The sequence below is a fragment of the Pteronotus mesoamericanus genome, unplaced genomic scaffold (genome assembly GCF_021234165.1).
Source record: "Pteronotus mesoamericanus isolate MK-2021 breed Mesoamerican mustached bat unplaced genomic scaffold, CSHL_Meso_final contig_436, whole genome shotgun sequence".
NCBI lineage: Eukaryota > Metazoa > Chordata > Mammalia > Chiroptera > Mormoopidae > Pteronotus > Pteronotus mesoamericanus.
Window position 1 is genome coordinate 805,244 of NW_026555164.1, and position 25,868 is coordinate 831,111.

The window sequence follows — 25,868 nt, forward strand, 5'->3', positions numbered from 1 at the left end:
CGGGGCAAGGGCAGCCTCCAAGGCTCCCTCCCGGGCCCGGCCCCGGGGGCCTGAGACCCAGAGAGACAGCCTGATGTTTGTGGGGAGGGGGTTGAACGGCGGCCGCCGGGCCGTCCCACCCGGACCCCCAAGCGCTGCTCCTCCCGGGCTGGGCACACGCCGCAGGTGCTCGCCGACTGTGCTGGGAGAAGGAGACGGGCACAGGCCGGCGGGGTGAGCCGGCGGGCGGGGCAGCGGCCCCGGGACACGGTGGTCGGGTGCCGGGGGCTTAGGGACCCCGCTCTGGGGTCGCCGCTGGTAGGCCGGGGGCCGCGCCATCGGGGGGGCCCGCCCCCGGGACCGGGGGCGGGACGTGGCTCTGTGGTCAGGGAGCTCACTGCTCGCTGGACGTGTCGCTTTGTAACAGAGATGAACGACAGGGCCGCTGGCTGGAGCCCGGCTGCCGGGAGGGGAAGCAATTACGTGATTACAGGGGAGCGGGCCCGAGCAGGGTGGGGGCAGACGTGGCCCGGCCGCCGGCCCAGTCGGACGCCAGGGCCCCGTGGGCAGGGCTGGGCCGGCTCCGGGATGCGGTGGGGGGTCTCCCGGGGTCCCCAGGAGCCCTCTGCCTCCCGCCGAGTCGGCTCAGCTCCGGCCTCAGCAGCGTCCCCTGAGGGAGGCGTGACCTCCTGCCACGCCCTCTGCCCTCGCCCTGACGGTCTCTGGTCCTTGTCTTCCCTCCTGATTCCCTTTGTCGCCACCCACACCCCACGAGCACCCCAGGGTCCTCCCTGCTTGCCACGGGCCCCGCCGCACGGCAGGGTCTGGCACCCAGCGGGAGCCCGGGTAACTCTGTCCACGAGACTCCACCTGCTGGGGGGGCCTCGGGAGCAAGGTCAAGGTGCCCCCCGCTCCCTCCTCAAAGTGGCCTCTGTGGATTAACAGCCACGGCCGGCCTGGGCGCCAGGCGGGGGCTCGGCTCCGTGCCCTGCATGGTGTCCTGTCCCCGAGCTCCCGGGGGCAGCCGAGGCCAGTGGAGACCCGCCCCTCCTCCGCTTGGGCGCCCTGGGGACAGCACCCTCCAGGCTGCACAGGGTGGGCCAGGTGGGTGTTGGCAGCATCGGAATGTCAGGCATTTAATTCTGTGCTTAAAACAAATGGCTTTGCACCCCATCCGGTGGGGCTCCGTGGACTGAGCGCCGGCCTGTGAACCGAAGGGTCGCGGGTTCGATTCCCAGTCAAGGCACAGGCCTGGGCTGCGGGCCAGGTCCCCAGTAGGGGGCAGGTGAGAGGCAACCACACACTGACATGTCTTTCTCTTCCTCCCTCCCTCCCCTTCTCTCTAAAAATAAATAAATAAAATCTTGAAAAAAAGGGCTTTGTGAGTGTGCACACAAAGGAAGGAGGGGCGCTGACGTGGCCCCACGGTGCATGTGCCTGTGTGTCTCTGTGCACACACGCGCATGCGTGCGAGCCTGCGTGTGCACGTGCGCGCGTCAGGCGGGAACCGCTGTGTCCCGACGGCAGCAGGTGGTCGCCCGGATGCCGGCCCATCTGCCAGCGCGACTGTCTCCGGGCGGGACCCGTGGAGACCTCGCTTTGCGCCACACACCACTGCGTGCTACTTAGATTTTCACGAGAAAATGAATCGCTTCTAAAATGAAAGACAAAGGTTTTATCTCGAAAGGTCATGGGCACACAGCAAGCTGGCCGGGCAGGGGCACTGGCTTGGGGCCCAGAGCCAGGGTGCGCGGCAGCCTGGCCCAGCCCGGGCCCGCTCCCCCTCCGCTCCCTGGGCCCAAGCCTTCCCCAGCCCAGAGGAGGAGCGCGCACCCCCGCAGGGTGAGGGCAGGCAGGGGCGGGAGGGCCGTGGGCACCAGCCGGCACGGCCCCCGGGGAGAAGCTCGCCGTCCGGCCGAGCGGCAGGATGACACAAGATGCCGCCTGCGTCGCGCATCTTGGCAGCCTGCGCGTCCCTGGGGGCGGGGCGGGGTCCCTCATCCACTCGCAGGGACACTGGCCAGGGGCTCCACGCGTGCTCGGCCACATCGGCGACCAGGGCGGGGGCGCCCACTGCCCAGAGGGAGGGCCGCGGGCGGCGCCCATGGCCCCGGATCTGAGGTGTGCGGGTGGCCCCAGGGGACGAGGCCCGGGACTCTCTGTTGACTGAACGAGTGAACGATGGGTGAGCGGGGGGAGGCGCGCAGGCCACGGCCCCTCCACGCGGGAGCCCAGCCACGGGCTCTGCCGTCTCCTTTATGGAGAGACGCAGGGGTCCTCTCGCCGGCCGTACGTTGCGGTGGCGGGCGGGGGGGGCGCGGTGAAATGACAGAGCTACTGACCCGTCACAGGGGACACTGGACTGCAAGACCGGACCCGTGTACGGCACATGGAACTGGCTGCGGGACTGACACCGTGACGAGGCTGGGGGCCAACGTGGAACACGGAAGCTGCACACGGCGCTTGGCCGTGGCCGTACGTACACGTGTGCGCGGACCGGGCTACAGACGGGGACAGTAAAGCGCACTCGGGGCTGCGGCTGCAGGCGCACGCAGGCTGCGCCGGGAGGGTGTGGGGCGGCAGGGCGTCTCCGCCCTGAGTCCGCGGCGCCCTGCCTCGGGGAAGCCCTCTGTCCGTCCCGGGCTGGGTCCTTGGGGACAGAGGCACGCAGCCCTGGCCCAGGACCGGCCTGTGGGCCCACCTCCCTGGCCCTGTTCCGGAAGGGCCTTCTGGCTCAGAGAAGGACCTCATGGGGCACAAGTCACACACTGGAGCACAGCCGAGAGGCCAGGTCGGCAGTGGCCGTGGCCACAGGGGCGCCCTGCTCGCTGAGCTTACGGACGGGGAGACTGCGCCTGGGGCCCCGGGCTAGGACGACGTCCCCCCAAAGCCCGAGTCCGTGCTGCCTGCCCGCCTCCCTTCTGGGCAAACAGGCTCCCCATACCCGCCCAGGGAGAAAGTTCTACAAAAATGCCTGCGTCTTGTTTTCTGGGCCCTGCCTGCCCCTCGGGGCCCCGGCCGCCCTAGGACAGCTCCCCCCAGACCCGCCTGGTCCTGCTCGGAGGACGGGGGCCCTTCTCGGGGCCAGGCTCTCTCATTCTGTTTGGAGACCGGCTCCCACAGGCTGAGGAGGCGCCCACTCTGCTGGGAGTCGCGAGCCTGGGGCTGGGCCGTCCACTCCCGCCGGCCCGCTGGGGCTCACTTGCGCCACTGGAGAGAGAGCACGTCCCTGGCCTGGCCGGGCCGCCCGGGCAGGTGCGGGGGGGGCCAGGGCCCGCCGGCCCACCGAGAGGCCAGCGTCAGGGGCTGCCCGCCGGTCCTCCCTTCCACCTCCATGTGGTATCTCTGCAGAGCCTCGCCGCAGCCTTGGCGAGGGGGAGGGGGAGGAGGAGGAGGGACCGGACCCGCCGCCCCGCGATGCCAGCCTGACCTCGGCTCTCCCTTAGGGCACATGCAAGCTCTGCAGGAATCACCAGGAGAGGCGGGGTCCCCGGGGGGGCCACTGCCCCAGGGGCTGACTTGCTCCTGAGCTGGACTGGAGGCGAGGGGGGAGGCACACGGACACCCTGCCAGCCTGGCCCCCCCGGCCCATCTGGGGGTCACAGCCTCCCCAGGGCCCCGCCCAGCTGCCCCCAGGCCTTCGGCTCCGCTCTGCTCCGTGAATGTCCCTCAGCGTGGGGATAAGGCCGCCTTTCGCCGAACACCAACTTCTCATTAAAGGTTCTTTTTGGGTCTGGGAGAGAATCGATCTCCGGCCTCCTCGAAAGAGGCCAGAAGGGAGGGGTGGGAAGGGCGGGGGAGGGCAGGGGTGGGGCCGCAGGGAGAGAGGGGTCGTGGGCGTGGGCGCAGCCCCAGGCCTCGCGCGCCCCCGCGCGGGCCTCCAGCTGACCCTCGTTCCGGCGCCGGGCAGCGGGGTGGAGGTGGAGGTGGAGGCCACGCGGCAGGCCAGCCCCCGCCCTGTCCCCGCCCTGGCGCGGCCGTCCCCCGCCCTCCCGAGCCCTAGTACAGCGTCTCCCTGGTGACGTTGCTGGAGAACGTGTGGTTGCTGGACACGCTGTTGGTCTTGCGGGAGAAGGCGGGCCCCCTCCTGCGGCGCCGCCCCAGAGGACACAGGCAGGCCAGCGTGGCCAGGAAGGTCTGGCGGAAGCTGGCGGAGACGAGGTTGTACAAGACGGGGTTGACGGCGGAGCTCACGTAGAAGAGGGCGTTGGTCAGCATGTAGAAGTAGTGGTAGAAGTCGTAGAGGAACCTGCGGGGATGGGACGCTGAAGGCGCGGCCCGCAGCCGGCGGCAGAGCCGCGGCCTGGGAGCGTCCCCGAGACCGCAGCTGTGGTTCTTGGGCGTGAGGGCCTTTCCTAATAAATTCCAGGTTCTGGCTTCTCGCGAGAGGCGGGAAGCGCCGCTGGCACCTGTCAGGTGCGCTGAGCCCCGAGCCGGGCGTGGCCACTCTGCTGGGTCGCCCCCGCCCCCGCCTGCCCCTCTGTGAGCAGAATCCCAGGCCCTGCAGCTGTGGGTCCCGGCCTCAACCAGACAGCGAGGGCAGGGACCCCTCCAGGCCTCCGGGGCAGCGGGCCCTCGCCCTTCGCTTGCTTGCCTCCGCCCGCAGGGTCCTCACTCCCTCACCAACCCGCCCACTTCACCACAGGATGCCCCGAGTTTCAGGAGCCCTTCATTTGGGGGTCCCTGGGACTCCTCATTTGTCCTCCTGACAGTTCCCCTCCACTGGGAAGAACCGGCGCCCCCGGCCTGGCCGCCTGCTCAGCAGAAAGACGCCCACATGGGGCCTGCAGCTGCGTCTCAAAGGGCAAGGCTCTCTCTGAGTCCCTGGCCTCCTCCGGCCAGGGGCCGCCCCTCTGCCCTCACCCAGGGGAGCCGGCCCTTCCCCATTCCTCCACGGACATTTCTCACCCTGTCTCAGCGCGGGAGCCCCTGGGACCCGCCCTCCTTCCCCGCGGCCTCCCATCCCTCCCCGGCCCGGTCACAGCTGTGCCCGAGGGCCCGCTGGGGGACACCCACCCACACCCCTGACCTGAGCTGCCCCTCTCAGCGACCCTCACCTGTTCTGGGGAACACACTCCCGCCCCAGCTTCCCGGTACTCACGGGGTCCACTGCTCCTCGGAAATGTAGCAGAACATGAGGCGCCGCACGTGGTAGGGCAGCCAGCAGACCACAAAGGCGACAACCACAGCGCCTGAGAGGGACAGAGACACAGGCCTCAGGGGGCGGCAGGCAGGCGTCCGCGGTCACGGGCCGGCAGCCAGAGCGCCGTGAAGACGTCAGCGCCGCCCATGGAGACGCACAGGTGCAACACCACCTCTGTTGGGATCCTGACGGCGTTTCTTGTAGAAAGAGAAAACAGCCCATCCTGAAATCCCTGTGGAATTTGCAGGGGCCCCCAAGAGCCAAAAGGATCCTGAGAAAGAAGGACAAAGCTGGAGGACTGAGCTTCTGGTTTCAGAACGTACCCACAAAGGCTGAGAAAGCCAGACGAAGCGACCCACCAGAAAGACAGCCACGCAGGCCGGCAGGACAGAGCAGAGAGCCCCGGAAGGACCCGGCGCGCAGAGGGGCACGTGACTCGTGGCCATGCCGAGCGCGTTCAGCGGGGAGAGGACGGGCTTTGCAGGATCGGGGCTGCGGAGCCTGGGCCCCCACGCGCAGAAGCATGAAGCTGGGCCCTGACCTCACACGCAGGTTATCCCAAAATATACAAAGCGCACAAAAATTAACTCGAAGCGGATCAAGGACCTAAATGTGAGACGTAACGCTGCGAAACTCCCCGGAGAAAACACAGGACCAACGCTTCACAGCTTCGCCCTTGGCAACACCGCCCTTGACACTGAAGGCCCGGGCGATACAGGAAAAAAAACAGGTATTTTGTGGATTGACATGAAGAACCGTGGGGCAGAGGGCACAGCCCAGAGTGACACGGCAGCGCAGAGCGGGAGGGCGCTCGCGGGCCGCGTGTTGACAAGGGGTCCCTACTCAGAATACCTGGAGGGCTTCTGAAACTCCAGAACAAAACAACAGCAACAAAAACCCGCTTCAAAAATGGGCCACAAAGGGCGGGGATAGACAATAGAAGACACACCCGTAGCCACAAGCCCAGGAAAAGACGACTAGAGTCACCGATCATCAGGGAAACGTGAATCCAAGCCGCAGGGAGACACGGCCTCCCCCGCCCCCGCCCCCGCCCCCCGCCAAGGCGGCTGCTGCGAAGAGAAACAGACCAGCCGGAGAAGCGGCGATTTTTGGCTACGACACAGAGAACACTCTGTCCCCTGCCGGTGGGAACGGACCGCGCCGGGGCCACTCTGGGAACCAGCGCGGTGGTTCTTCCCAGCGCTGGAACCAGGGCGGCCCCAGCCAGCCCGCGGCGAACACAGCCCCCGCGGACGCACCTGTGACACCAGCCAGCCCCAGAGCACGAGCACATGACTGCACGCCCAGCGCCAGCCCAGGACCTGTGCCCGGCCGCGCCCTCAGCCCGCGGCTCCTGTCCTGCTGCTCTCAGCCGGGGGTCACTCCCTCCGAGAGCCCCGCCCCCGCTGCCCGGCTGCCAGCGCGCGGCCTCCTCTTCTCCTTCAGGCGCGCCCCTGTCTGCACACGCGCGACGTGGGTTCGCTTCCTCTGGTGGAGCCCGGGCTCCCGCTGGAATGTTGGGTGACCCCGCCTCTGCCACCCCGGCTCTGGAGCCGCTGTCTGACCCAGAGTCGGCGCTCAGGAGACCGCTGAGCGGGTGCATGAAGCGGTGAGCAAGGGAGAGAGTGAATGGCCGGGTGTGAATGGGTGGACCCCTGGACGGGCGGGCGGCTGGGTGGGCGCAGCTGCAAGCAGCGCCGGCCCTGGGGAGCCAGCACCCCGCGTCTTGGCCCTGACACGCTCCACTCACCAGGTCTTTAAACTCTGCTCCATTAGGGGGTGTCGCGCCCACGGCTTTGCCGGACCCTGGCCGCCCCCCGCCCCCCAGAGGGCCCAGGGGCGACGTACGTAGAACCCGGACTCCGTGGCGCAGAGCCTGGATCCTGCTGGGCTCGACGGCCATGCTGAAGGAGGCGGGCTTGTCCCCGGCCGCGCACACCTGGCCCTGCTGGGCCGCCTGGCGCACCATGACCGTCAGCTTGTTGGCGATGATGGTGTTGAGGATGGAGATGACCACCATGGGGAACACGAAGGACGTGAAGGCGTTGACCTGCGGAGAGAAGGAGGTGGGCGGCCCGTCAGGCCCCCGGCGGGCCCAGGGCCCGGGCGCGGAAGGCGCTGGGCCTACGGGGTGCCCCCCGGGCACAGGCCCCCAGCCCCAGTCTCGAGCCTCTGACCACCCCCAGCCCTGGCTCAGAGGAGGCTCACAGCCTCCCTGGCCCCTCGGGGAGCCCTCTGCCCGGGGGAGCCTGTGGGCAGCGTGGAGGCAAACTCTGGGCTGCCCTGCTGTGGCGAAGCGACAGGCCCTGCGTCCCTCGCCGTCCCTGGCTGCCGGACATGCGGACACAACGCTGCCCGCCCCCCCAGCTGCCCGCGGCGGGTGGTAAAGTGCTGTTTATCCGCACGGTCAGTCCCAGTCACTCTGCGTCCTGGACACCGGTTCTCGAAGAGGCCAAGGGGCTCGCCAAGGTCATCGGCTCAGGAGAGGCTGGACGTGGACTTGACCAGGCCCTCGATGGCACCGGGGTCAGCCCCAGGGCCACGGCCTTCCGGACGGCGGGCGGCCGGGTGGGTCTCCTCCCGGGGGTGGCGCCGCTGCTCACGACTGACCAGAACAGCGAGCGGCTGAGCTGGGACCGGCCGTGGACCCGCGGGAATGAGTGCAGAGGCTCGCAGCCCAGTGGGCCTCCCACGCTGCTGAACAGCCGCCTTGCGCGGGTCAAAGGCACGGTGGGTTTTGTTCTTTGTCAAATGCGCTTGTCGCCGCATCGTGTCCTGATGCCCCATTTGCCGGGTGCAGCATCTCTGTCCCGTCCGTGGACCTGCCTCAGTCTCCTGTAGAACTTCGATTCCCAGGAGGCTTTGCGGTCCCTGCAGACACGGCCGGCGCAGGCTGCCGCCTGGGGAGGCCCAGGGCGTCTGCGCTCGCGGTTCCCTGGGCCGCAGGCTCCCTCCTGCCACCTCCTCAACAAGATGACCGTGACGCTCTCAGCAGGGCGAGGACATGGCAGCGCTGTCCTGCGGTGGGCGCGGGCCCGTCCGCAGAAGCCCCGGCCACCACCCAGCACTGCCAGTGGTTCCGGACGTGGGCGGGTTCCGTCCTGCTCTCACAGGGCACGGGCCGAGCCCCCACAGCGCGCCAGGCCGCGCCCCTGCCCCGGCCCCTGCCTTCCTCCAGGGCCGAGGCTCCGCTACGCCGGAGGACGATGCGCCGGATGAGCGCTGCCCAGTCTCTTGGGGAGACGGCCTTTTCCACACTGGCCGCCCCCAGCACCCATCGCTGGCCTCCCACCCGCCGGGCACCCTGCTCTCCTGCGTCCCTCCAGCTGGGGCGCAGGTCCGGACACTGGGGGCCGTCCCCGCTGCCTGCTTCGCCCCTTTCTGGTTGGAGCCCACCTTCCGCAGGACGATGAGGGGCAGACGCGGGCCGAGGGGCAGCCCTGGGAAAGCTCCTGGGGTTCCCGGCCAGGCCAGGGGCTGGGAGGGGCGCGGGGAGAGGCTGGGCCTGGACCCAGGCCCGGGCCCGGAAGACAGATGAGTTCCCTGTGAGTCACTGCAGCTGGATGTAATTTAAACAGAACGAGCGTCTCCAACACAGATTTTAAACGTCCAAACATTGACAGCACCGCAGCGCGCGGAGGGCGGGCAGCAGAAATAGCCGGTGGCATGGGGGCGGGGGCCGCGGGCTGTGGACCAGGGCTGGGCTGTGGGCTGCGGGGTCTGGCCCGCGGTCCCCGGGGGCTCCCGCAGCTGGAAGAAGTCCAGGCCCTTGACCCTGGGGTCCCGGCCGTGAGGGCCAGAGGCCCCGGCTCAGCAGACCCCCCTGAGCAGACGCCAGGCCCCGCGCTCGGACACGAGGCTCGGTCAGCGCTGACTTCCGGGGGCAGGGGCCTCCCCCAGCGACCCCAGCCCTCCAGCCCGGGGGCCAGGCTGAGTCCGGATTGGGGGTGCCCGGCTCTCGGGGTCTGCCTTCTCTCAGGAAGACTGGCGGCAGGGCTGCGGGCTCAGGCCGGGCCCCTTTTTCTGCGCTGTGCCCCCACCGGGGAGCAGCCCCCTCCCCGCCCCCGCAACAAGCAGGGCGGAACGCGTGCGGCCAGCGATGTGCCGAACCCGGGGAGACGGGGGACGCAGCCACGGGCGGGGAGGACAGGGCGCCCGGACGGAGACGCAGGCCGCGGGTGAGCCGTGCCTGGTCTACGCATTTGTCCCAATAAAACATGACAGTGACTTGGGGACAGACAGGTTAACGCTAAGATTGAAATGGAAAAAAATATACAATCTAAGGGCAGCCAGGCCATCTCTGGCAAAGCCGAGTGATGGGTGCATGCGGGGGCGGAGGCACCAGCCCCCCAGCCACGAGGCAGAAGGAGGACTTTAAAAGTCCTCGTGTGAGGACATGCTGACTGATTTGAGAGAGAGAGGGAGAGAAACACTGACGTGAGAGAGACGCGATGCTCAGTTGCCTCCTGTCTGCACCCCGACGCCGTCCAGCTGTCCCTCCCCGAATGCTCTAGGTGCCCCTGGGACCCCGTGTTCAAAGGCCTGCTGCTCAGCGGGGCACTCACAGCGACAAGCGCCGGGAAGATGAGACAGGCCAGCGCCCGGCGCACGCTGAGGACCGGCGTCCGGAAGTCTGGCGTGTGGCTCAGGGGCGGCCCCCCCAACCCTGGATCTGCTGGCATTTCTGAGCCCCGTGCGGAGGACCTGGGGACGGGGCGGGGTATGTGACCTGGCGGGGCTTTGGGAGTCATCTCATGCCCAGAAAGCCGCCACGGGGAGGGGTCCCAGTGACGGTGCGCGGCTCAGGGCTCGGCTTAGCTGCTTCCGGCCCCAAGCCCCAGCCCACACAGCCCAGCCGGCCCACCCTTAGGGCGCTGGAGCACGCAGATGTGGGCTCAACGTAATCAAGGACGTTGCGTGCCCCGTGCCCCCCCTTTCTAGTTGGTGCGCAGCCTTTGGCCGACCATGCGCGGGACGCTCTCCGTCAGCCAGACGCCACGCTCGGAGTGCGGCGTGTCCCCTCACAGCGCGCACACCTTGCGTCCACAAGGGAGAAGCCCGTGGCCTCTCACCGTTTTTCCTGGACTGACCTAAAGCGCTCATTAGCTACCAGGGTTGCAAACGTTACTTGTACGAGTGGAAGCGGTGGAGCTGGGGAGTGTTGCGCCGTCTCCAGGCTGCACGGCGAGAGACCCCGGTAGCGTGGCGGGGCGCGTGGCCGTCTCCCAGGCCGCGGCACGTGCAGCCTGCAGGGGCCAGCTCTCGCCTCTCGCTGTGCTCGTGGGCCGGGCTGCTGATCCACTGGGTGTCGGCGTTCCTTCCGACTGCCGCACGGGAGGGATCGATGAGCGTGACCTCAGAGAACGGGTACGTGGGATCGTCACCCACCCGGCGAGAGCTCAGCGCCCGCAGTGGCGTCCAGCTCGCTCCCTGGCTGCAGACCGAGGGCTCCGGGCAAACGTCAGCTGGGCAGCGCCCCAAGGAACAGGGTGTCAGTAGCCACCGCGGCGCCCACGGACCCGATATATGACGTAACCTTGCTTGGCCTTGCAGCCCAGCCTGAGGCTCCATCAGGCTGCGTGGGGCTGGGGGTGGGGGGCCATGGAGCGCGGAGAGCTGGCGGCACTGGCGGCGGCGCATCCCGAGAAGGAAGCGCGTCACACCGGACCGCTGCCTCCTCTGTCGCTCCGGGGGGCACCTGGGAGCGCCCGCCTTGGCTCGCCTGGCGGCTGTGGCCCAGTGGGGGGGCAGCGCCTTTCTTCCCGGCACCCTCACTCTGTGGAAGAGAAAACGCAGACCCGGGAACGAGCCCGGCCGTGGGCTCAGACCCACCCAGCCTGACCTGCGGAGGGGCGCTCGCCCCCCACGGCTCGGGCGGGCCTGCGGCGAGAGCACGGAGCTGGGGGAGCAGGCGGAGCGGGGGTCCCAGCCAGACAAGGGCGAGGGACCCGTCCTCCTCAGCGAAGCTTCGCTGGGTGGGTGCCGTCCCCAGGTCCCCAGAAGGGACGCTTTTGGGGGGGCTAACTGAACACTTTGGAGAATAACTTCTGGTCCTTGGTGACCTCTCAGGGATGAACGTCTGTCCCTCCCTCTCCCGACTGCCCCTCTGCTCTGCTCTGGTCACTGTGGGCTCAGTGGGGAGAGAAGGCTTCCGTCCCAGGAGCCTCGGGAGCCTCGGGATTCAGCACCACGGACAGCGACCAGCAACGTGGAGGGGGCTGCCCTGAGGGGAGGGCGGGGACCAAGCCAGCCAGGTCAAGAACGGCCCACCTGTCCCCAGACCTTCCTGTCCTCAGAGGCGGCAGGCGGGCGGCCCGCGTGCTCTGCAGGCCCGTCTCCCCACCCGGGGTGCTAGGGCCCCAGAGCCCACAGTCCGAGAGCGAACTTGGCAGGACGAAGGCCCCGTGGGCCACATCCTGCCTGCCCCTGGCTGTGCTGCCACCCTGGCACCAGCCGAGCCGCTGGGAGGCCCTCAGTCGGATTAGGGAGGCGGCCTTCCCTCCACCTGTGCCCGCGGAGGTGTCCTCCCTGCGGGGGGCGGGGCAGGACCGGGCCCCGCCCCATGGCAGCACCCAGGACGGGCACTGGGGGCCGGCCTCAGCTGCGAGCGTCTGCCCTGGACGCCGCAGCCGGGTCGTGAGTCCCTCTTTGGTCCTGCCAGCGCCCCCGGAGCCGCGTGGAAGCCGTCGGCACGGGACGGCGAGCCGCCGGGGGCGTGGGCCTCTCTGCCATGCGTCCAAATGTCCGCTGGCGAGAAAGTCATGAGAATGTTCAGGTCCACAGGACATCTGCCCAGCGGCAACAAAGGGGGCTTGAAAAATCCTTGGCAAGGACAGAGCGCAGAGCAGCAAGCAGGGGGCGGACGGCGGGCCCTGCCGCATGGCCCCCGTGCCCGGCGGACCTGGAGCAAGAAGGAGCCTTAGTGCCCCCTGACCATGGACGGCAGCCGGGCCACAGAGAGCGTGCCCCGCCCTGTGCCGGGGAAGGCGGGGGGGCCAGGCCCTGACGGGGACCCCCAGCGGGCGCACGGGGGCTGGGAGTGCGTTCCCAGGCAGTTGTTCAAACCCCTCAGCCGCGGGACGGTGCGGTCCCGCACGCCCGCTGCCCACCAGAGTCCTGAGCAGACGCTGACCGCACACAGGGCACCTTCCCCCCGCAGCCCAAGCCTGGCTGGGCCTGGGGACTTGTCCCCCCAACCTCACGCAGCCAGCCGGCCGTGTGCCCCCCGTGTGCCCGTCCTCGCCAGCAGCGGAGCCCCCAGCCCCCCCAATTTGAGTGTTTCCTGCCACGTAATCGTGTGGGCAGTTCAGCAAATATCCTGTTGCCTCGCCATTTCGAATTCCCGTCCCCCGGCAGAGCGGGTCCCTGCGTTGCCTGGGGACATCTGGCTCTGAACCGAGCGCCATGGCTCCTGCCAATAGAATTAGTGCTCTGTCCTGCCTTAGGTGGATCTGATTATGGCGGGCCGGAGCCCGGCGGCCGACGGAGGAGGGCTGGGGGCTGCTCCCGGGGTCCCCCGAGGCCCCCAAGGGGAGGGGCTCAGCCCAGTTTGGCCAGGGTTTGGCTGCTCCTCCCCAAGCCCCCAGGCTTGGCGGGGACTCCGTGCTCGGGGCTTGGCCCCCCGGACGTGAGAGCTCGTGCCCCTTCGGACAGGCCCCTCCTGGGGCGTCCTCCCCTCCCCCCGCACGGCTGTGATTAGGGGCCCTGCATCACCGCCCCCCTCGGCCCCCACGTGCAGGTGCACCTGGCTGGGGCCCTCGCAGGACAAAACCAGTCGGAAAGGTAAGAGGGGCCGGCGAGGGCCACCGGAGGGCCCGGCGCGCCAGCATCATGCCAAAGCACGTCCTGGGGCGGAGCAACCGCGCCCGTTTAAGGCCGCTCTCCTCTGTGCCCCGGGACGGTGCCTCTGCGTGGCCGGCTTCCGCGAGCTGTGGGCCCCGAGGACGCGAGGCCGCTGCCGCCCACATGCGTGCGTGTGGGAAGGTCGCTGCAGGCGAGGCGCCCAGGCTGCCGTGTTTCTGCGCCTCACAAGAAGGAGCAAGGAGGGTCAGGCGGCCGAGAGCGGCCCCCCCTTGGGGGGCTGCTTCCCGCCTACAAAGAGGGGGGCTGGTCCACCTGGAGGAGCGGCCAGCCCTCAGGGGGAGGGCAGCCGCGCAGCAGGCGGGCTGACGCCCCCGGCGCCAGGCCGTGCCCGTTTCCGCAGGACCCGGCTGCGGCCTGGGCGTGCGGCGGGGAGGCTGTTCCGGGTGGCTGGTCCTCTCCTCTTGCCGGCGCCGCTCCTCCACCCGTGAAAGGAATCTAATCTCCCTCCTAATAACGGTTTGTCACAAAGACATAATCAGCTTGTTTGTTGGACCCGGAAAGCCCCCTCCTGCGCGGCTGGGGACATCGCTGGAGAGGGACGCGACCGCCAGCAGCCTCCGAGGGAAGCCGGCAAGGCGCTTCCCCTCCCTGCCGGCCGGCCCGCCTCTTCCGCGGCTGAAACCACGGCAGTTTGCGGAGCCGGCGGGGGAGCCAGGACCGTGCGTGGGGGGACAGGCTGGCCTCTGCGGCACGGGGCCCCCGAGACCTGGCGCTGCCCCCGCCTGGGCCCCGGGAGAGGGGATGCGGGTCCTCTGCCCTTTCCTGTCGTTACAGCGGTGCCTGTTTGTGCTCCTGCTCCCACCGCCACCCACGCCCTGGTACAGAGCCTGGCCCCCCGTCACTCAGAACCCGGGGGGATGGACGAGCAAGTGGCTGCGGCCGGCTCAGCGTGGCCGCTCTGACAAAGTGCCGTGGACAGAGCAGCCTACGAGCCACAGAACCCTGTTTCTCCGGCTCGGGGGCCGCCCCAGGTCAGGGCGCCACGCCTCTCCGCCGTGATGTGACAGGTCTGACCAGGGCCCGCGGTGGTGTCTCCCCGGAGAACCTTCCGGGACTTCCAAGCTGCCAGCGGCCAGAGGCCCCTTCCACCCAGACGTCATCCGTGCCCTCCGGCCTGGGCCACCCTCTGTGACCCCAACAGGACCAGGGGCGGGGGAGGGGCAGGAGGGACGTTGAACCAAGGGACAGAAGAGTGGAGCGGGGAGGGAGCGGGGGCTGTGAGGGACACGACACCGCGGCCGCGCGCCCGTCCCTGGCCCCACGCTGGCCCCCAGGGCGCTCCTGCAGATGCGCCGTCCTGGCCAGGGGGCCCAGGCTGAGCAGCACCCGCCCGCCCCGGGCTCGTTGCAGGGAAAGCTTTCGGCCTGGACAGGGCGACGCCCCGGGGTCCGGGCCCCCCCGGCCCCCGGAGCCCCTGCAGCCACCTGGGACCCGCACAGGCCGGTGCTGCCCACACAGCTGCTTAACCGCCCGCTGGGCCTCAGGGCCACCGCCCCGCGGTCGTCTGCAGGGACGCGGGGCCGAGCGCTCCTGCCGAGCTGGCGCAGGCGCTGGATCCAGGCCGCCCTGCTGGACGGCCCCGCGTGGGAAGGAGCCGCTGTCCCAGGCGGTGACAGCCTTGTTTATTTTCAGTGGCAGAGACAAGCTGTTTGCACTCTGGCTCTTGAACCCACCTGTCACCGGCAGACTCCTGGCTGGGCCTGGCCGAGAGCCACCCCCAGCCCCGGATCTGCCCCCCACCAGCGCCCCTGCTGCCCCTGTGTGGGCGGGGCCAGGCGCCGCGCGGCCGGGGTGAGGGGCAAGGCTGCTGCAAAGGCCGCCGCACGCAGCGGCAGTTTGGGGGCCATGGGGTGCAGGCCCGCACCGGGTCCCGGCCCGAGGGCCCCCCTGGGGGCACCGCAGTGGCCGGAGCTGTTTCACAGAGAACGCCCCCCCCATCCGGGAGCGCCTGGAGCCTTTTAGGCCCACGAGCACCACCCTCGGAGCCCACCCCCGCCCCGCTCTCCTCCCAGCACCGAGCCCCGGCCCCGGCCCCCGCATCGCGGTTTCCTGACCCGACGCGAGGGGACGGGCACAGGCACAGCCTGCAGGGACGGGGCCGCCTCCCAGTGCTGGTGGAGACGTGCGTGCGTCACGGGCCCCTGACGGCGCCCGCGGCCTCACGCGTCCCGAGGGACGAGCGGGCGCCCTGACAGTCGTGGATAGCAGCACCCAGGGCCTGGTCAGGAGCGCGTCGGACGGAACCGTCCGTGCCTGGGAGGCGTCTCCCTGTGCCGAAGGGCCTGCCCCACGGGAGCGTGGGCGTCTCCTGGGACCAAGGCGGGCGGCGGGGACCCCGGCCCCTCTCACAGGTGCCATGCAGGGTGACGGGTCCGCGGGGCCTGTCCTTGGCCCTGGGTGTCGGTCATAAGGAGCCTGCCCTGCCCTGGCCGGGTGCTCAGCGGGTTGGAGCGCCGTCCTGAACACAAGAGGGCGCGGGTTCGATTCCTGGCTGGGGCCCCTACGGGAGGCGACTGATCAACGTCTCCCTCTCACCCTGATGTTTCTCTCCTGGTCTCCCTCTCTAAACACAGTGGAGACGTGTCCTCGGGCGAGGACGAAGCCCCCGCCCTCCTGGGCTCCACTCTCCACAGGAACGCAAGCGGGTTTAATTTATTTAACTTATCGGCGGTGCGGCTGGGAGCTCCCACGCAGCTGCAGCCTGCAGCAGGCGCCTGGAAACCGGGGCCCCCCGGAGACCGGGGTCTCCTTCCTGGCACACCGGTGCTGGGCCGTCACCGTGGCTCCTGCAGCGTGACCCCAGCTCAGGATTTCGGGGGAAGTCGATCCAGGGGCGCCCCATTGATGTTGTGAATTGGTTTAAAAGGTCAGGGAAGGAGTGCGTTAACGCCCAGCAGGTGGTCCCCCAGAAAGGGCTGAAACGGGCGCTGAGGGCTTTAGATGCCACCCCAGAGGGCCCCTCAGCGGCCGGGGAGGGGCGGCTGCCGGGGACCTGCGTCCCTGCCCTGCTGGCCCGCTGGCTCTCAGTGGGGTGTGGCAGGGCTCAGGCCAGCGGGCAGCTCCCTTTGGCCCCTCACTGGTCAGATCCGGGGCTGGGACAGGGCTCTGTGACCACAGCCCAGGCCACGAGTGTGTCCATTCAAGAGGCCCGTGAGCTCCCATCCATGGCCTCCGTGACAAAGGGCGTCACGGAGCATTTTCAGGTCACGGGGAGCTGCCCTGGGTGTTAACCGGCAGGCAGCCTGCTGAGTGTTTCCGGCGCGTCCCCGATCCGCACGAACGTGGGCATTTCTAACACGCCGCCCGGCGGCCTTGGGAGGAGCTGTCAGGAAAATGAGCTGCCGGACGCGGGACCGGGCTGGCCTTGTCCGAGGGCCTGCCACCCCCGCGTCGAGTCTGCCGGCGCGTTTGTCGGCGGGGGGACCTCCGAGGCACCCCTGGCCCCTTCGCGTTGGGGGCCGTCCCGACCCCCGACCCCCACTCAAGCGCCCGCCGGGCAGCTCGCTGCGGCGCCCAGTGTTTTCCCCGACCTCCCGGGCCGCGCAGGGTGCACAGGGCCCGGGAGCCCGGCACCCGCCCCGCCCTGGGCCTCACCTGCCCCCCACCCCCCACGCCGTGCAGCCCGCGGGAGCAGCAGACGGCCCCCGCCGAGGACAGTCGCCTCCACACCGCGGGCCGCAGGGCTGGGCCGTGTCCGGGCCCCAGGCGGCCAGCCCTTGGGGACAGAGGTGTCCTTTGGGTGTCCTGCCCCGGCCCTGTCGCCGGCCGCGGTGCCCCTGACCTCCTGTGGTGGACGACGGGCAGGGCACCTGGACGCCGCCCGAGCAAGCTCCACAGAAGCCACGGTGCTTTTCCTGGGTCTGCCCGGCCTCCCCAGGCCTGCCGCTGGGGGAGCGATAAACAGGCGACGCTACGGGGCTCCCCACACCGAGGACGGTCTCGAGGGGGGTGTCCCGGCGGTGTGTTCAGGAGGGACCCTGGGTCCCCTGCTTGGTGCCCCCCTCAGGGGTTCCTGGGAGCAGCCGGTGGCGGTGGGAAGGGAGGGGGAGCCCAGGTCGAGGGATCCTGGGAGAGGGGTCAGTACAGACGCGACGGCTTCTCCCTCACCCCGGGAAATAAATACCAACCCTCGACAGCTGCTTCCGTCCCTGCACATCCTGCTGGGCGCGGAGCCCGGGCCGGCTGCCTTAGAGCCGGGAGAGTGCTTGCCTTTGGCCTCAGAGCAGCATGTCCTGCACAGCCTGGCGCACAGGTCTCCCCAAGGACATGTGTCCCCAAGGACATGGCCCAGACACACCGCCAGTCTCCCCTGGCCCTCAGGAGCCAGACCACTGCTGGTCCTACCGGACAACAGGGGACTTAGAGCCGCCCCTGACATGGCCCTCCACGCCTGCCGCCCGCAGTTACAACTTCACTTCTACGCGGGATCGTTCCCAACAGCCCTGGGGCTCCCCAGGCTCAGGAGGCTGGGCGCGGCGTGGCTTTCTAATACAGGGACGGTTCTCTAGCTCCGGGAGCGCAGAACTCTCCGAAGAACTCTCTGCAGCGGCACGCGTGTCAAGGGGGGGAGGGTTTGGAACGTACAATAAATTCACCTCTTGGCAGACAATGGCCTAAAAGTACTCCCAGTCGGCGCGCCACCCAAACACGGAGGCTGTCTCCGGCTTTGTTCCCCGGCGACTGTTTCTTCTTAAGCATTCTTTTCGAAGTTGTTTTAATAATCCCTTTGAGCCCGTCTTTCCCCACTGACGACCTCTGATGTGTTTGACAGCAGCCGGGTCTCGGATCCACAGCGGCTCCCACGTGGGGTCCGGCCGTGTCTCCTGTGTAAACAGCGATATGGCTCTGCGCAATGGATCAGGCGACAGTTCACAGACGCCAGACAAGCCGCAGCGGGAGACTCGGGCCCCTGGAGGGCGGGGGGTGGTGCACGTGAGGGGTGCCCGCCGTCACGCATTTCTGTACTTGGGGACATTTTCCTGGCTGCCACGTGAGGAGCAGGGGAGGCAGAGATGTGAGGCTGGGGCGGCCGCGTGGCTCGAACCTGCAGAGCAAGGTGCTGGTTGCAGATTCGACCCCTGGTCCGGGCATCGGCAAGAATCAAGCAACGATGCATCAGTAAGTGGAACTACAAATCCATGCTTCTCTCCTCTCCCCACTTCCTCTCTCTTAAAAAAGCAAGAGAGAGCCCTGGCTGGTGAGGCCCCATGGACTAAGCGCCAGCCTGCGAACCAAAGGGTCGCTGGTTCGACTCCCAGCCCGGGCATCTGCCTGGGTTGCAGGCCAGGTCCCCAGTAGGGGGCGCGTTAGAAGCAACCAATTGATGTTTTTCTTGCACGTGGATGTCTCTCTCCCTCTCTTTCTGGCTCCCTTCCCCCCTCTCTCTAAAAGTAAGTAAATAAAATCTTTAAAAGAAAGAGAGAGAGAGAGAGACCGAGACCTGCTCGTGAAGAAGAAGGGGTAGGCAGGGTCAGGTGTGAACAGCAACATCAGGTCTTGAAGCCCCGGATACACGTTGATGGCCGGGAGCTGCCGCTACGAGAACAAATTCTAAGCGTTGCTGGGTGAGCGGGGTCTGCAGGCTGGGAACTCCTGCCAGGACGCACGACGGCCCCGAAGGAACGGGGGAGGCGCTGAACTCGCGGGCGACGGCTCCATGGCGGTGCCGCGTCTCCCACTCTGGCCCAGCGGTGCGCACAGGCCCACTCAGAATCGCCGCAGGCACCTGGTGCACGTGGATCGCAAAGCTGGCTGTGAACTTCAGGTAGGACGCACAGGACCGATACCAGCCGAAGGGCTTGGGAGGGAAAAACGAAGCTGGAAGCCCTTTGGGTATCTATACGCCAAGTACCTGTGCCTCGTGCCCTAGGGAAAAATTAACGTGGAAAGGACCACAAACCCAAATATAAGACCTAGAACTGCAGACCCCGGAGGACGCCAGCAGAGGAACCTTTGTGTCCTCGGCACTGAGCACGCCGTGCGTCCCAGCCACCGGCCCCTGCGTAGACGCTGAGGGTGGACGGAAAGGCAAGCTCCCACCCAGTCCACGGACGTGCGTGCTTATGGCTCAGACCTGGAAACTGACGCCCTTGACCCAGGGGGAGGGGGTCGCTGGCCGCAGCCGGTGCCATGGGACACAGACCCTGAGATGGCCATCAGCGGCCTGGTTTCGTCGGAACCCGTCTTCTGCGCTTTGTGGGCGCAGGTCTTGCTGGGCGGCCCCTCCTGCATGGAGACACGTCGGGCTCTCCATGTACACCGGGAGTTCGCGATGCCTCTCGGCCGATGTGGTGCCCGCGGGCACGGAGCAGGCGGGCGTGGACGGCGCTCCCCCAGGGAGGGGCCCCCACCGGGCGGCCCCCACCCCTGAAGCCGGGCCTGGCCTGGCCAGGCCAGGGGGCTTCTGTTTGCACCAAGTTTGAGGTTTGCAGCAAAGGCGAAGAGACAGGCAGGGCCCCCGGCCGAGGGCGCCCTGGCAGTGGCAGTAACGAGGTGATGTGACTAGACCCCTCCCTGGCGGTGCCGGTCTCAGTGCACCTCAGCCTCCGCCTCGGAGATGCCCGCGTGGACGGCGGGGCAGCCCTGTTCCGGGGGTGCTTCCCCGCAGGATGGGCGCACGACCGCTCGCCCCACCACAGTGCCCCCGGTCCTGACGGCGCCCCTGTGACCGGCAGCCCGTGTAGAAGGACTAGGGTCAGAGGGGGACTGGCTGGGGGACGAGGGCTCAGGGCAATGGCCCTTCCAGAGGCACAGCGATGGCGAACGGGCGTCTGTTCCGTGGGACCCGCGGAGGGGCCCCGGGGCTCAGAGGGGGTGCTCCCGGGCGGCCCCTGGCTGACCGCTCACTCCGGGTCCGCGTGGAGGCGCCTCCCGGGCGGTCAGCGAGCTGCCGACCCGACCCTGCCGTGTGGTCGTACGTTCAAAGGCAGTGGCGTGGCCGCCGCCCCCCCAGCACGGGCTGGGAGAGGCCGCTGGGCACAGCCGGTCAAAGGCAGGAAGGAGCCGGGGAAGACGGCCGGGCAGGGAAGAGGGGCGTGGCTCCCACTGCGCTCCCCACCCTGCGTGGCTAGTTGGGAAAGGGGGGCTCTTCACACAGGGGAACCGGTAGCCACGCGCCCTCAGCACAGGTGAGGGGGACCGGAGCTTAATTGTGACCTCGCGGCCCCTGTCCAGGGATTGACAAGCGAGGGCAGCGCCCGCCCCCCTGAGGCCCCGCCCCCCACGCACCCCACCGGGCAGGCGTCAGAGGCAGCAGCTGGAGCCTGGGAGCCCGGCCGGCGCGGGGGTGGCGCGGGCGTGGCGCGGGCGTGGCAGGCACGGCTGGGCTCCCGCCCCTCCTCCGCCCGCCTAGGCCCTCCGGCTCTGGGACTGCCGTCCGGCTGGAACCACCGTGGCGACCCTCATCCAGGGGCCGCGATGCCACTCCGGGCAGCCCTTCTGCCTGCTCTTCCTCCGTGGGCCCCCGTCCCCGGGAGTCCCTGCCTGACGAGCCTTCTGGGTTCGGGGCCTGGGACCCCCACCCCGCCAGGTCCCCCCAAGCCAAGCTGATTTCCAGGGTGCAGTCCCACCCGGCTGGGTTCCCTGGAGTTTCGCTCAGACCCTCGAAGGCAGGGGGTCGCTGGGCTGCGGGGTTGTGTGCCTCCCACGCACCCCCCCAACCGGCCACCACGCCCAGGCACCTCAGGATCCTCCCAGCAAAGACAACATGGTCACCGCCGCCCACTGCGCAGGGCAGCGCCCGCTTCTGCAGGCGGGGGCGCCAGCGGGGACCCCTGCTGCTCTCCCGCGAGCCCACTGCCTGCGGCTGCGGGTCTCGGGGGGACACTAAGGCTGAACCAAGCACCGGGCTCAGCGGTCCCCCACGCGTGGGCAGGGTGGGGTGGGACGGGGCGGCCTGAGGGGCGCTGTCGCCCAGGGGACAGACCCAGCCTCCTGGGACCGGATGCTTGTTGAGAAGCCCAGGGAAGGGACTCTCTCCAGGAGACCCCGGCTCCCCGGGGACCTGGTGCCCCCAGGGAGGTCACGAGCCCCGGCTCCTGCCCGCTCTGACTAAGGAGGGGATGGGACAAAGGCCGGAGGCCTGGCCACCCCGGGGCGAAATGCTCAAAGAAGGGGGTCAGGCTCCTCCAAGCCCCGCCCTCCCCGCTCTCTTCCCAGGAGTCACATTCCTCCGGGTCCACACACACGGGAAACGCCTTTTGGGGTGAAGGGAGGAGGCGCCGGGGGCTTCTCAGAGGATGCACCCCAGGTGCGACCCCGGTCGCTCCCCGGCCCCCTCCCCCCCGAGGCCGCTCACCTGGATGACGACCTTGATGGTCGGGAAGCCCACGACCGAGGTGCACACGAGGCCGCCGGGGTGCTGGCCATCGGCGCTGCGGTTCTGCTGGCCCATGGTGAACAGCATGGGCACCGCCAGCAGGGCGGCGGCAGCCCAGATGGCGCTGATGAGCTTTTTGGTGCGGCTGCGGGACATGAGGGTCTTGGCCTTGAAGGGGTGGCAGATGGCCAGGTAGCGCTCCACGCTCAGGCTGGCCACGTTGAGGGCGGTGGCGTAGGTGCAGGCGTCGCGGAGGAAGTAGTAGCCCCGGCAGCCGGCATCGCCGAAGGCCCAGGGGTGGTGCACCCAGATGAAGTTGTAGAGCTCCACGGGCAAGGCCAGCAGCAAGGTGAGCAGGTCGGACAGCGCCAGGCTGCCCAGGTGGAAGTGCACGGTGCTCTGCAGGTTCTGCAGCGACTTCTTGCGGGCCAGCGTGAACGCCGTCACCGAGTTGCCCACCGTGCCCACCGCGAAGAGCGCCAGGTACACGACCGTCACCAGCACCTTGGAGTAGATGTCCGTGTCCACGTCCAGGTCGCTGTTGGGAGAGGCTTGCGTAGGCTCCGACGCACTGCCTGAGCCGTTGCGGAAGTGCGGGGCCAGCAGCGCCGCGTCCAGCTCCGACGGCGGGAGCGGGAAGAGGTCGGCGCCTCGGGAGCCCGGTGCGGAGCTATTGAGGCGCATGGTGGGCGTGCTGGGCGGGGGCCGCGCCGCGCTGGTCCGCGTCCGAGGCTCTGTCTGGCGCGTTCGCCGCTGGAAGTCCAGAGGCAGGTGAATGCGTCTCTGACAGGGACCGGATGGGGGGAACCCCAGGGGACAGCGCGAAAGAGCGAGGGGGCGCGTCTTCCAGCGGGAAGCGCCCGAACCCGACCGCGCCACCCCGCAGCGCTCGAGGCTTGCGCTCAACCTGGGCTCTGGGCCGCGCGCCTCCTCTGACTGCCAGCTCCGGGCTGCGGGTTCCCTGCGGGCTCCGCTGCTGCCCGGCTTCCTCCGGATCTTCTGCCCGGCTTGGGCAGCGGGGTGAGCCTGTGGCGCCGAGCGGAGCGCACGCACGGCAGCCGGCGCGCTCCCTGCCTCGCTCACGCTCTCCGCGCACGCCCGCCCTGCACACCTCCCGGCCTCGGCGCCTCGACTGCGCGGGTGGCGACGCGGCGCGCCTAGCCTGGGGGGCGCCGGAGGAGGGAGGAGGCGGCCCCAGCGGCTGTCCCCGCCCCCCCTCCCCCGGGCGCACGGCTGGGGTGGGCCCCGTGCGCTCGCACGGGTAACCCGGGCTGCCGTCAGCGCCCCAGGGACCTGGATTCCAGAGGGCTCCTAGAGATATTGGCTGTTTCCAGGCTCCCTCCCCCGGCAACACACCCTCCTTCCCCGTCTTCCCAACTCTCACGCCCCCAGGAAGGGAGCCGCCTGCGCGTCATCCCCAGTTCTCTCAGCAGGGAAGAGGGGGCCGTGGGGGGCCTCCTGCTGCGCTGGCGGGGTCGTCTCTGACCCCTGGGGCGCCTGCGCGGTGCCAGAAGCCGCGCGCCCTGGGGCTCTTGCTCACTGGGCGGGGCGGGGGCGGGGTACGTGTGTGTGTGTGTGTGCGCGCGTGTGTGTGCAGAAAGCCGGGAACAAAGCCACATCCTTCCCAGGCCTCCCGGTGCCTGACCCCGACACCCTGGGGTGGCCACTGTGGGGGTGCGTGGGCACCGTGGCCACCTTGTCCCCGCCTGAATCTGGCCATTAGAAGTCGCGCTGAGACCCTGAGCTGGGCAGGGCTTGGAAGGGGCGGTCCGGGGTCGCAGCCTCGGGCGGCCCTGTCCCCGCGTGGACTGGCTGGCGCACGCACGTGCCGGGCTGGGACTACCAAACCTAGTGGGCGGGGTGGGGTGGCTGGGGGAAGGGGCGGGGCCGCGGGAGCCCCGCCCCCGCCGGGGTTGGGGTGGGGCGGGGATTCGGGCGGCTGAGCTTCCTGATGACCAGCCTGCGTGCGTATTTATTCCCGTTCCGGCTGCCTCTGCTTGCCTCTTCCACCAAGAACCGTTTTCTCACCAGGGAGTCCTAGCCCACGAAACCGCGCGATTCAACATGTGGCCTTCAAAGCAAACACAAGCGCCCCCCGGCCTGAAGCCAGCACGGCCGGCTGGGGCCACCGGGGCTCCAACGCGGCCCGTACCTAACTGGGCGAGCGTCTCCCTTCTCCGCGCCCCGGTGTTGCCCGGAACAGCAGGGTGCTCGGGCCGAGCTGCTGCAGCTGGCTGTGCGGGCGACCGGTGGGCGCTGGGCGCGCAGCTGGGCCCGGACAGCTCCTGAGGGGCCTGTGCCCCGCCAATGAGGGGGTGGGGGAAGTGTCCTGGCCAACAGGTTGCTTTAACCCCCCAGATTAGGCTGGGTTTGTCCTCTGGAAGAGGTTGTGGGGTCGGGGCCAGGGTGCCCCCTCGAGATCCCCGGCGCTCGTTGCTGCCCCAGGCTCAACGGTAACGTTGGGCCTCACCAACAACGGCACCCTCTGCCCTCCTGGGCCTGGAGCCCCGCAGCGGAGGCTCCAGCTGGCGGCCCCAGCGGCACGTCCTCTCGCTCGGCTGTGGCTGTAGCCGCCAGGACGCCTCCGCCGTTCAGTTTGGTTTTCAAACCCCTGACCTTTCTGCCGAGAGGCCTTGTTTTTCAGAGGTTTCCCGTGGAGCCAGCCTAGGGGCTTAGAAAACCGCAGAAGGCAGCTCAGCAGAGACGTCTGACAGGCGTTTGCTTAAAATAACAACCCAGGAGATGTCACCGGGGGCCTTGTTCTACCAAGTGGGCAGCAGGCCCTGGTCCACGCTCCCCGGTGTCCGGCTTGGGACGGCCCTTCCAGGCACCGCGGAGCCCGGACGGTACAGCCACGCCACTGACTCCACGTCGTTGGCCCTGGGGGCGGGCTGACTAGCGGGCAGCGGACACTGAGGGCTTTCGGGGAGCAGCGCTCTGTGGCTGCGGGGGAGCCTGGGGGGCCTGCTGCCCACCCGACGCTCCCAAGGCTGCGTGGCAGGAACTGGCCCGCCGGTGGGCAGCGAGGGCCCGATCCGCCCGGCAGGGTCTCGCTCCCCGAGGGAGGGGACGGCCGGACGGCGCCAGCCTTGCTACGATTGTCCCAGGCCCTCGCCCTGCCCCGCCCCCGCTCTGCTGCGGCTCCAGAGGCTTTTCTGATCCCGAGGAGGAGGCGGCGAGACCACGGGGCCCACGGCCGCATTGTGCGGCGCCCACTCCCACTCCCACGGGCTCCCCGCTCGGCCCCCAGGTGAAGGTGAGGGCTCAGCCCCTCCTTCCGCCTCCGGCGGCCAGAATGCCGTTCTTGGGCCACCGCATCGCAGAGTCCCCTCCTGCCTCCGGTCCCTGCTGGGCAACTCTTGCTGACAAGGCTGCTGCTTCCTCAGTTTTAAAAACTAAGTCCACACCCTGACCCGTGTGGCTCAGCGGGTCGGGCATCACCCCGCAAAGCAAAGCAAAAGGTCGTCGGCGCGATTCCCGGTCCGGGCACAGGCCTGGGCTGAGGGTTCGTCCCCAGTTAGGGGCGCACGAGAGGCGACTGATCGATGTTTCCCTCTCAGGTTGTTGTTTTTCTCCCTCCCTTCCCCTCTCTCTAAAAAAATAAAATAAAATAAGTTCACAACCTCGCATGTACCAGTTATGGATGTATTTATTGCTGCCCAACAAAGTGCTTCCGAACGGCAAACGCCGTCGTCCCTGTTGCCGCGCGCCCTGCTGCAGCCGGCGGGGTGGCGGGCGCGGTTACCGGGGCACTCAGGCGTGTAACGTGCAGGATTTGCAGCGTTTAGCTGGAGATCCCCTCACCGGCGGCGTGGAAATCGTGCGTGTGCCAGCATGTACAGTATTCCTAGGGGGATTTAAAAATAGATCAGCACACATACAAACGTAAGTGACGCTCAAATCCGGCCCCCGGAGTGGGCAGGCAGGGCCCCTGAGGAGGGGCAGCGCCTGGCACCTGCGGCAGAAGGGCCGGGACAGGCTGGCGTGGCAGCGCTGGCTCCGCCGGGGCCCTGGAGATGCAGCGAAGAGACACGCAGGGAACCGGCCCCTGAGGAAAAAGAAAATCCGGTTTCCAAAGTGTATTTCGATGCAGCCCCGTGTCCTAAAACTTATTCTTCAGGAGGTTTAGCTCCGATGGTCATTGCCGGCCGATCCACACGGGGGTGGGTCCGTATCCTCTGAGGTGGTGCGGTGCCTTCTCTGTCCCGGGCGTGAAACCGACAGTGTCCCCCGCACCGAGGCCCTCACCGTCCGGTTCATTTCGGGCCCCTGCCGGTCCCCCGCCCCGCCCAGCTGGTGCTGGAAAAAGGCTCCTAAGCACCAGCCCTGAGGGGAAGGTGGGTTTTTTTTTGTTGTTTTGTTGTTTTTTGTTTTTTGTTTTGCAGATTTGCTCTTGGACAAAAGACAAACCCCCCCCCCCCAACACACACACACACCCAGCGCGGACGGGCACACGCTTCCATCTGTCCAGTTTCCAAGGAGAAGCCGCATTTTGTCAGCGCCCACCCTGGGCTGAGCCTTTATTCCTCTTGGGAAGGTACTGGGTTGCGGTTCCGTTTCGCAGGC

At 68.7% G+C, this 25,868-nt stretch overlaps 1 protein-coding gene across 1 annotated transcript; it reads right to left on the bottom strand.

Annotated features, from left to right (window-relative positions):
• Positions 1-3,978: 3,978 nt before the first annotated feature.
• NTSR1 (neurotensin receptor 1) lies at positions 3,979-21,986 on the bottom strand. Its single transcript, XM_054577499.1, has 4 exons — positions 21,282-21,986; positions 6,971-7,172; positions 5,081-5,171; positions 3,979-4,228 (listed from the first exon to the last, which is right to left on the bottom strand). The coding sequence occupies exons 1-4, from the start codon at positions 21,984-21,986 to the stop codon at positions 3,979-3,981; spliced, it is 1,248 nt and encodes a 415-aa protein (XP_054433474.1).
• Positions 21,987-25,868: the final 3,882 nt, after the last annotated feature.

What these genes read in the sequence shown, in the direction of transcription:
- NTSR1 (XM_054577499.1), bottom strand. Translation starts at nt 21,986, where the DNA reads ATGCGCCTCAATAGCTCCGCACCGGGCTCCCGAGGCGCCGACCTCTTC. An exon ending in CCATCAAGGTCGTCATCCAG is followed by an intron (nt 7,173 to 21,281) that starts GTGAGCGGCCTC and finishes TTCTCTCCGCAG; the next exon opens with GTCAACGCCTTCACGTCCTT. An exon ending in TCCGAGGAGCAGTGGACCCC is followed by an intron (nt 4,229 to 5,080) that starts GTGAGTACCGGG and finishes CCATCCCCGCAG; the next exon opens with GTTCCTCTACGACTTCTACC.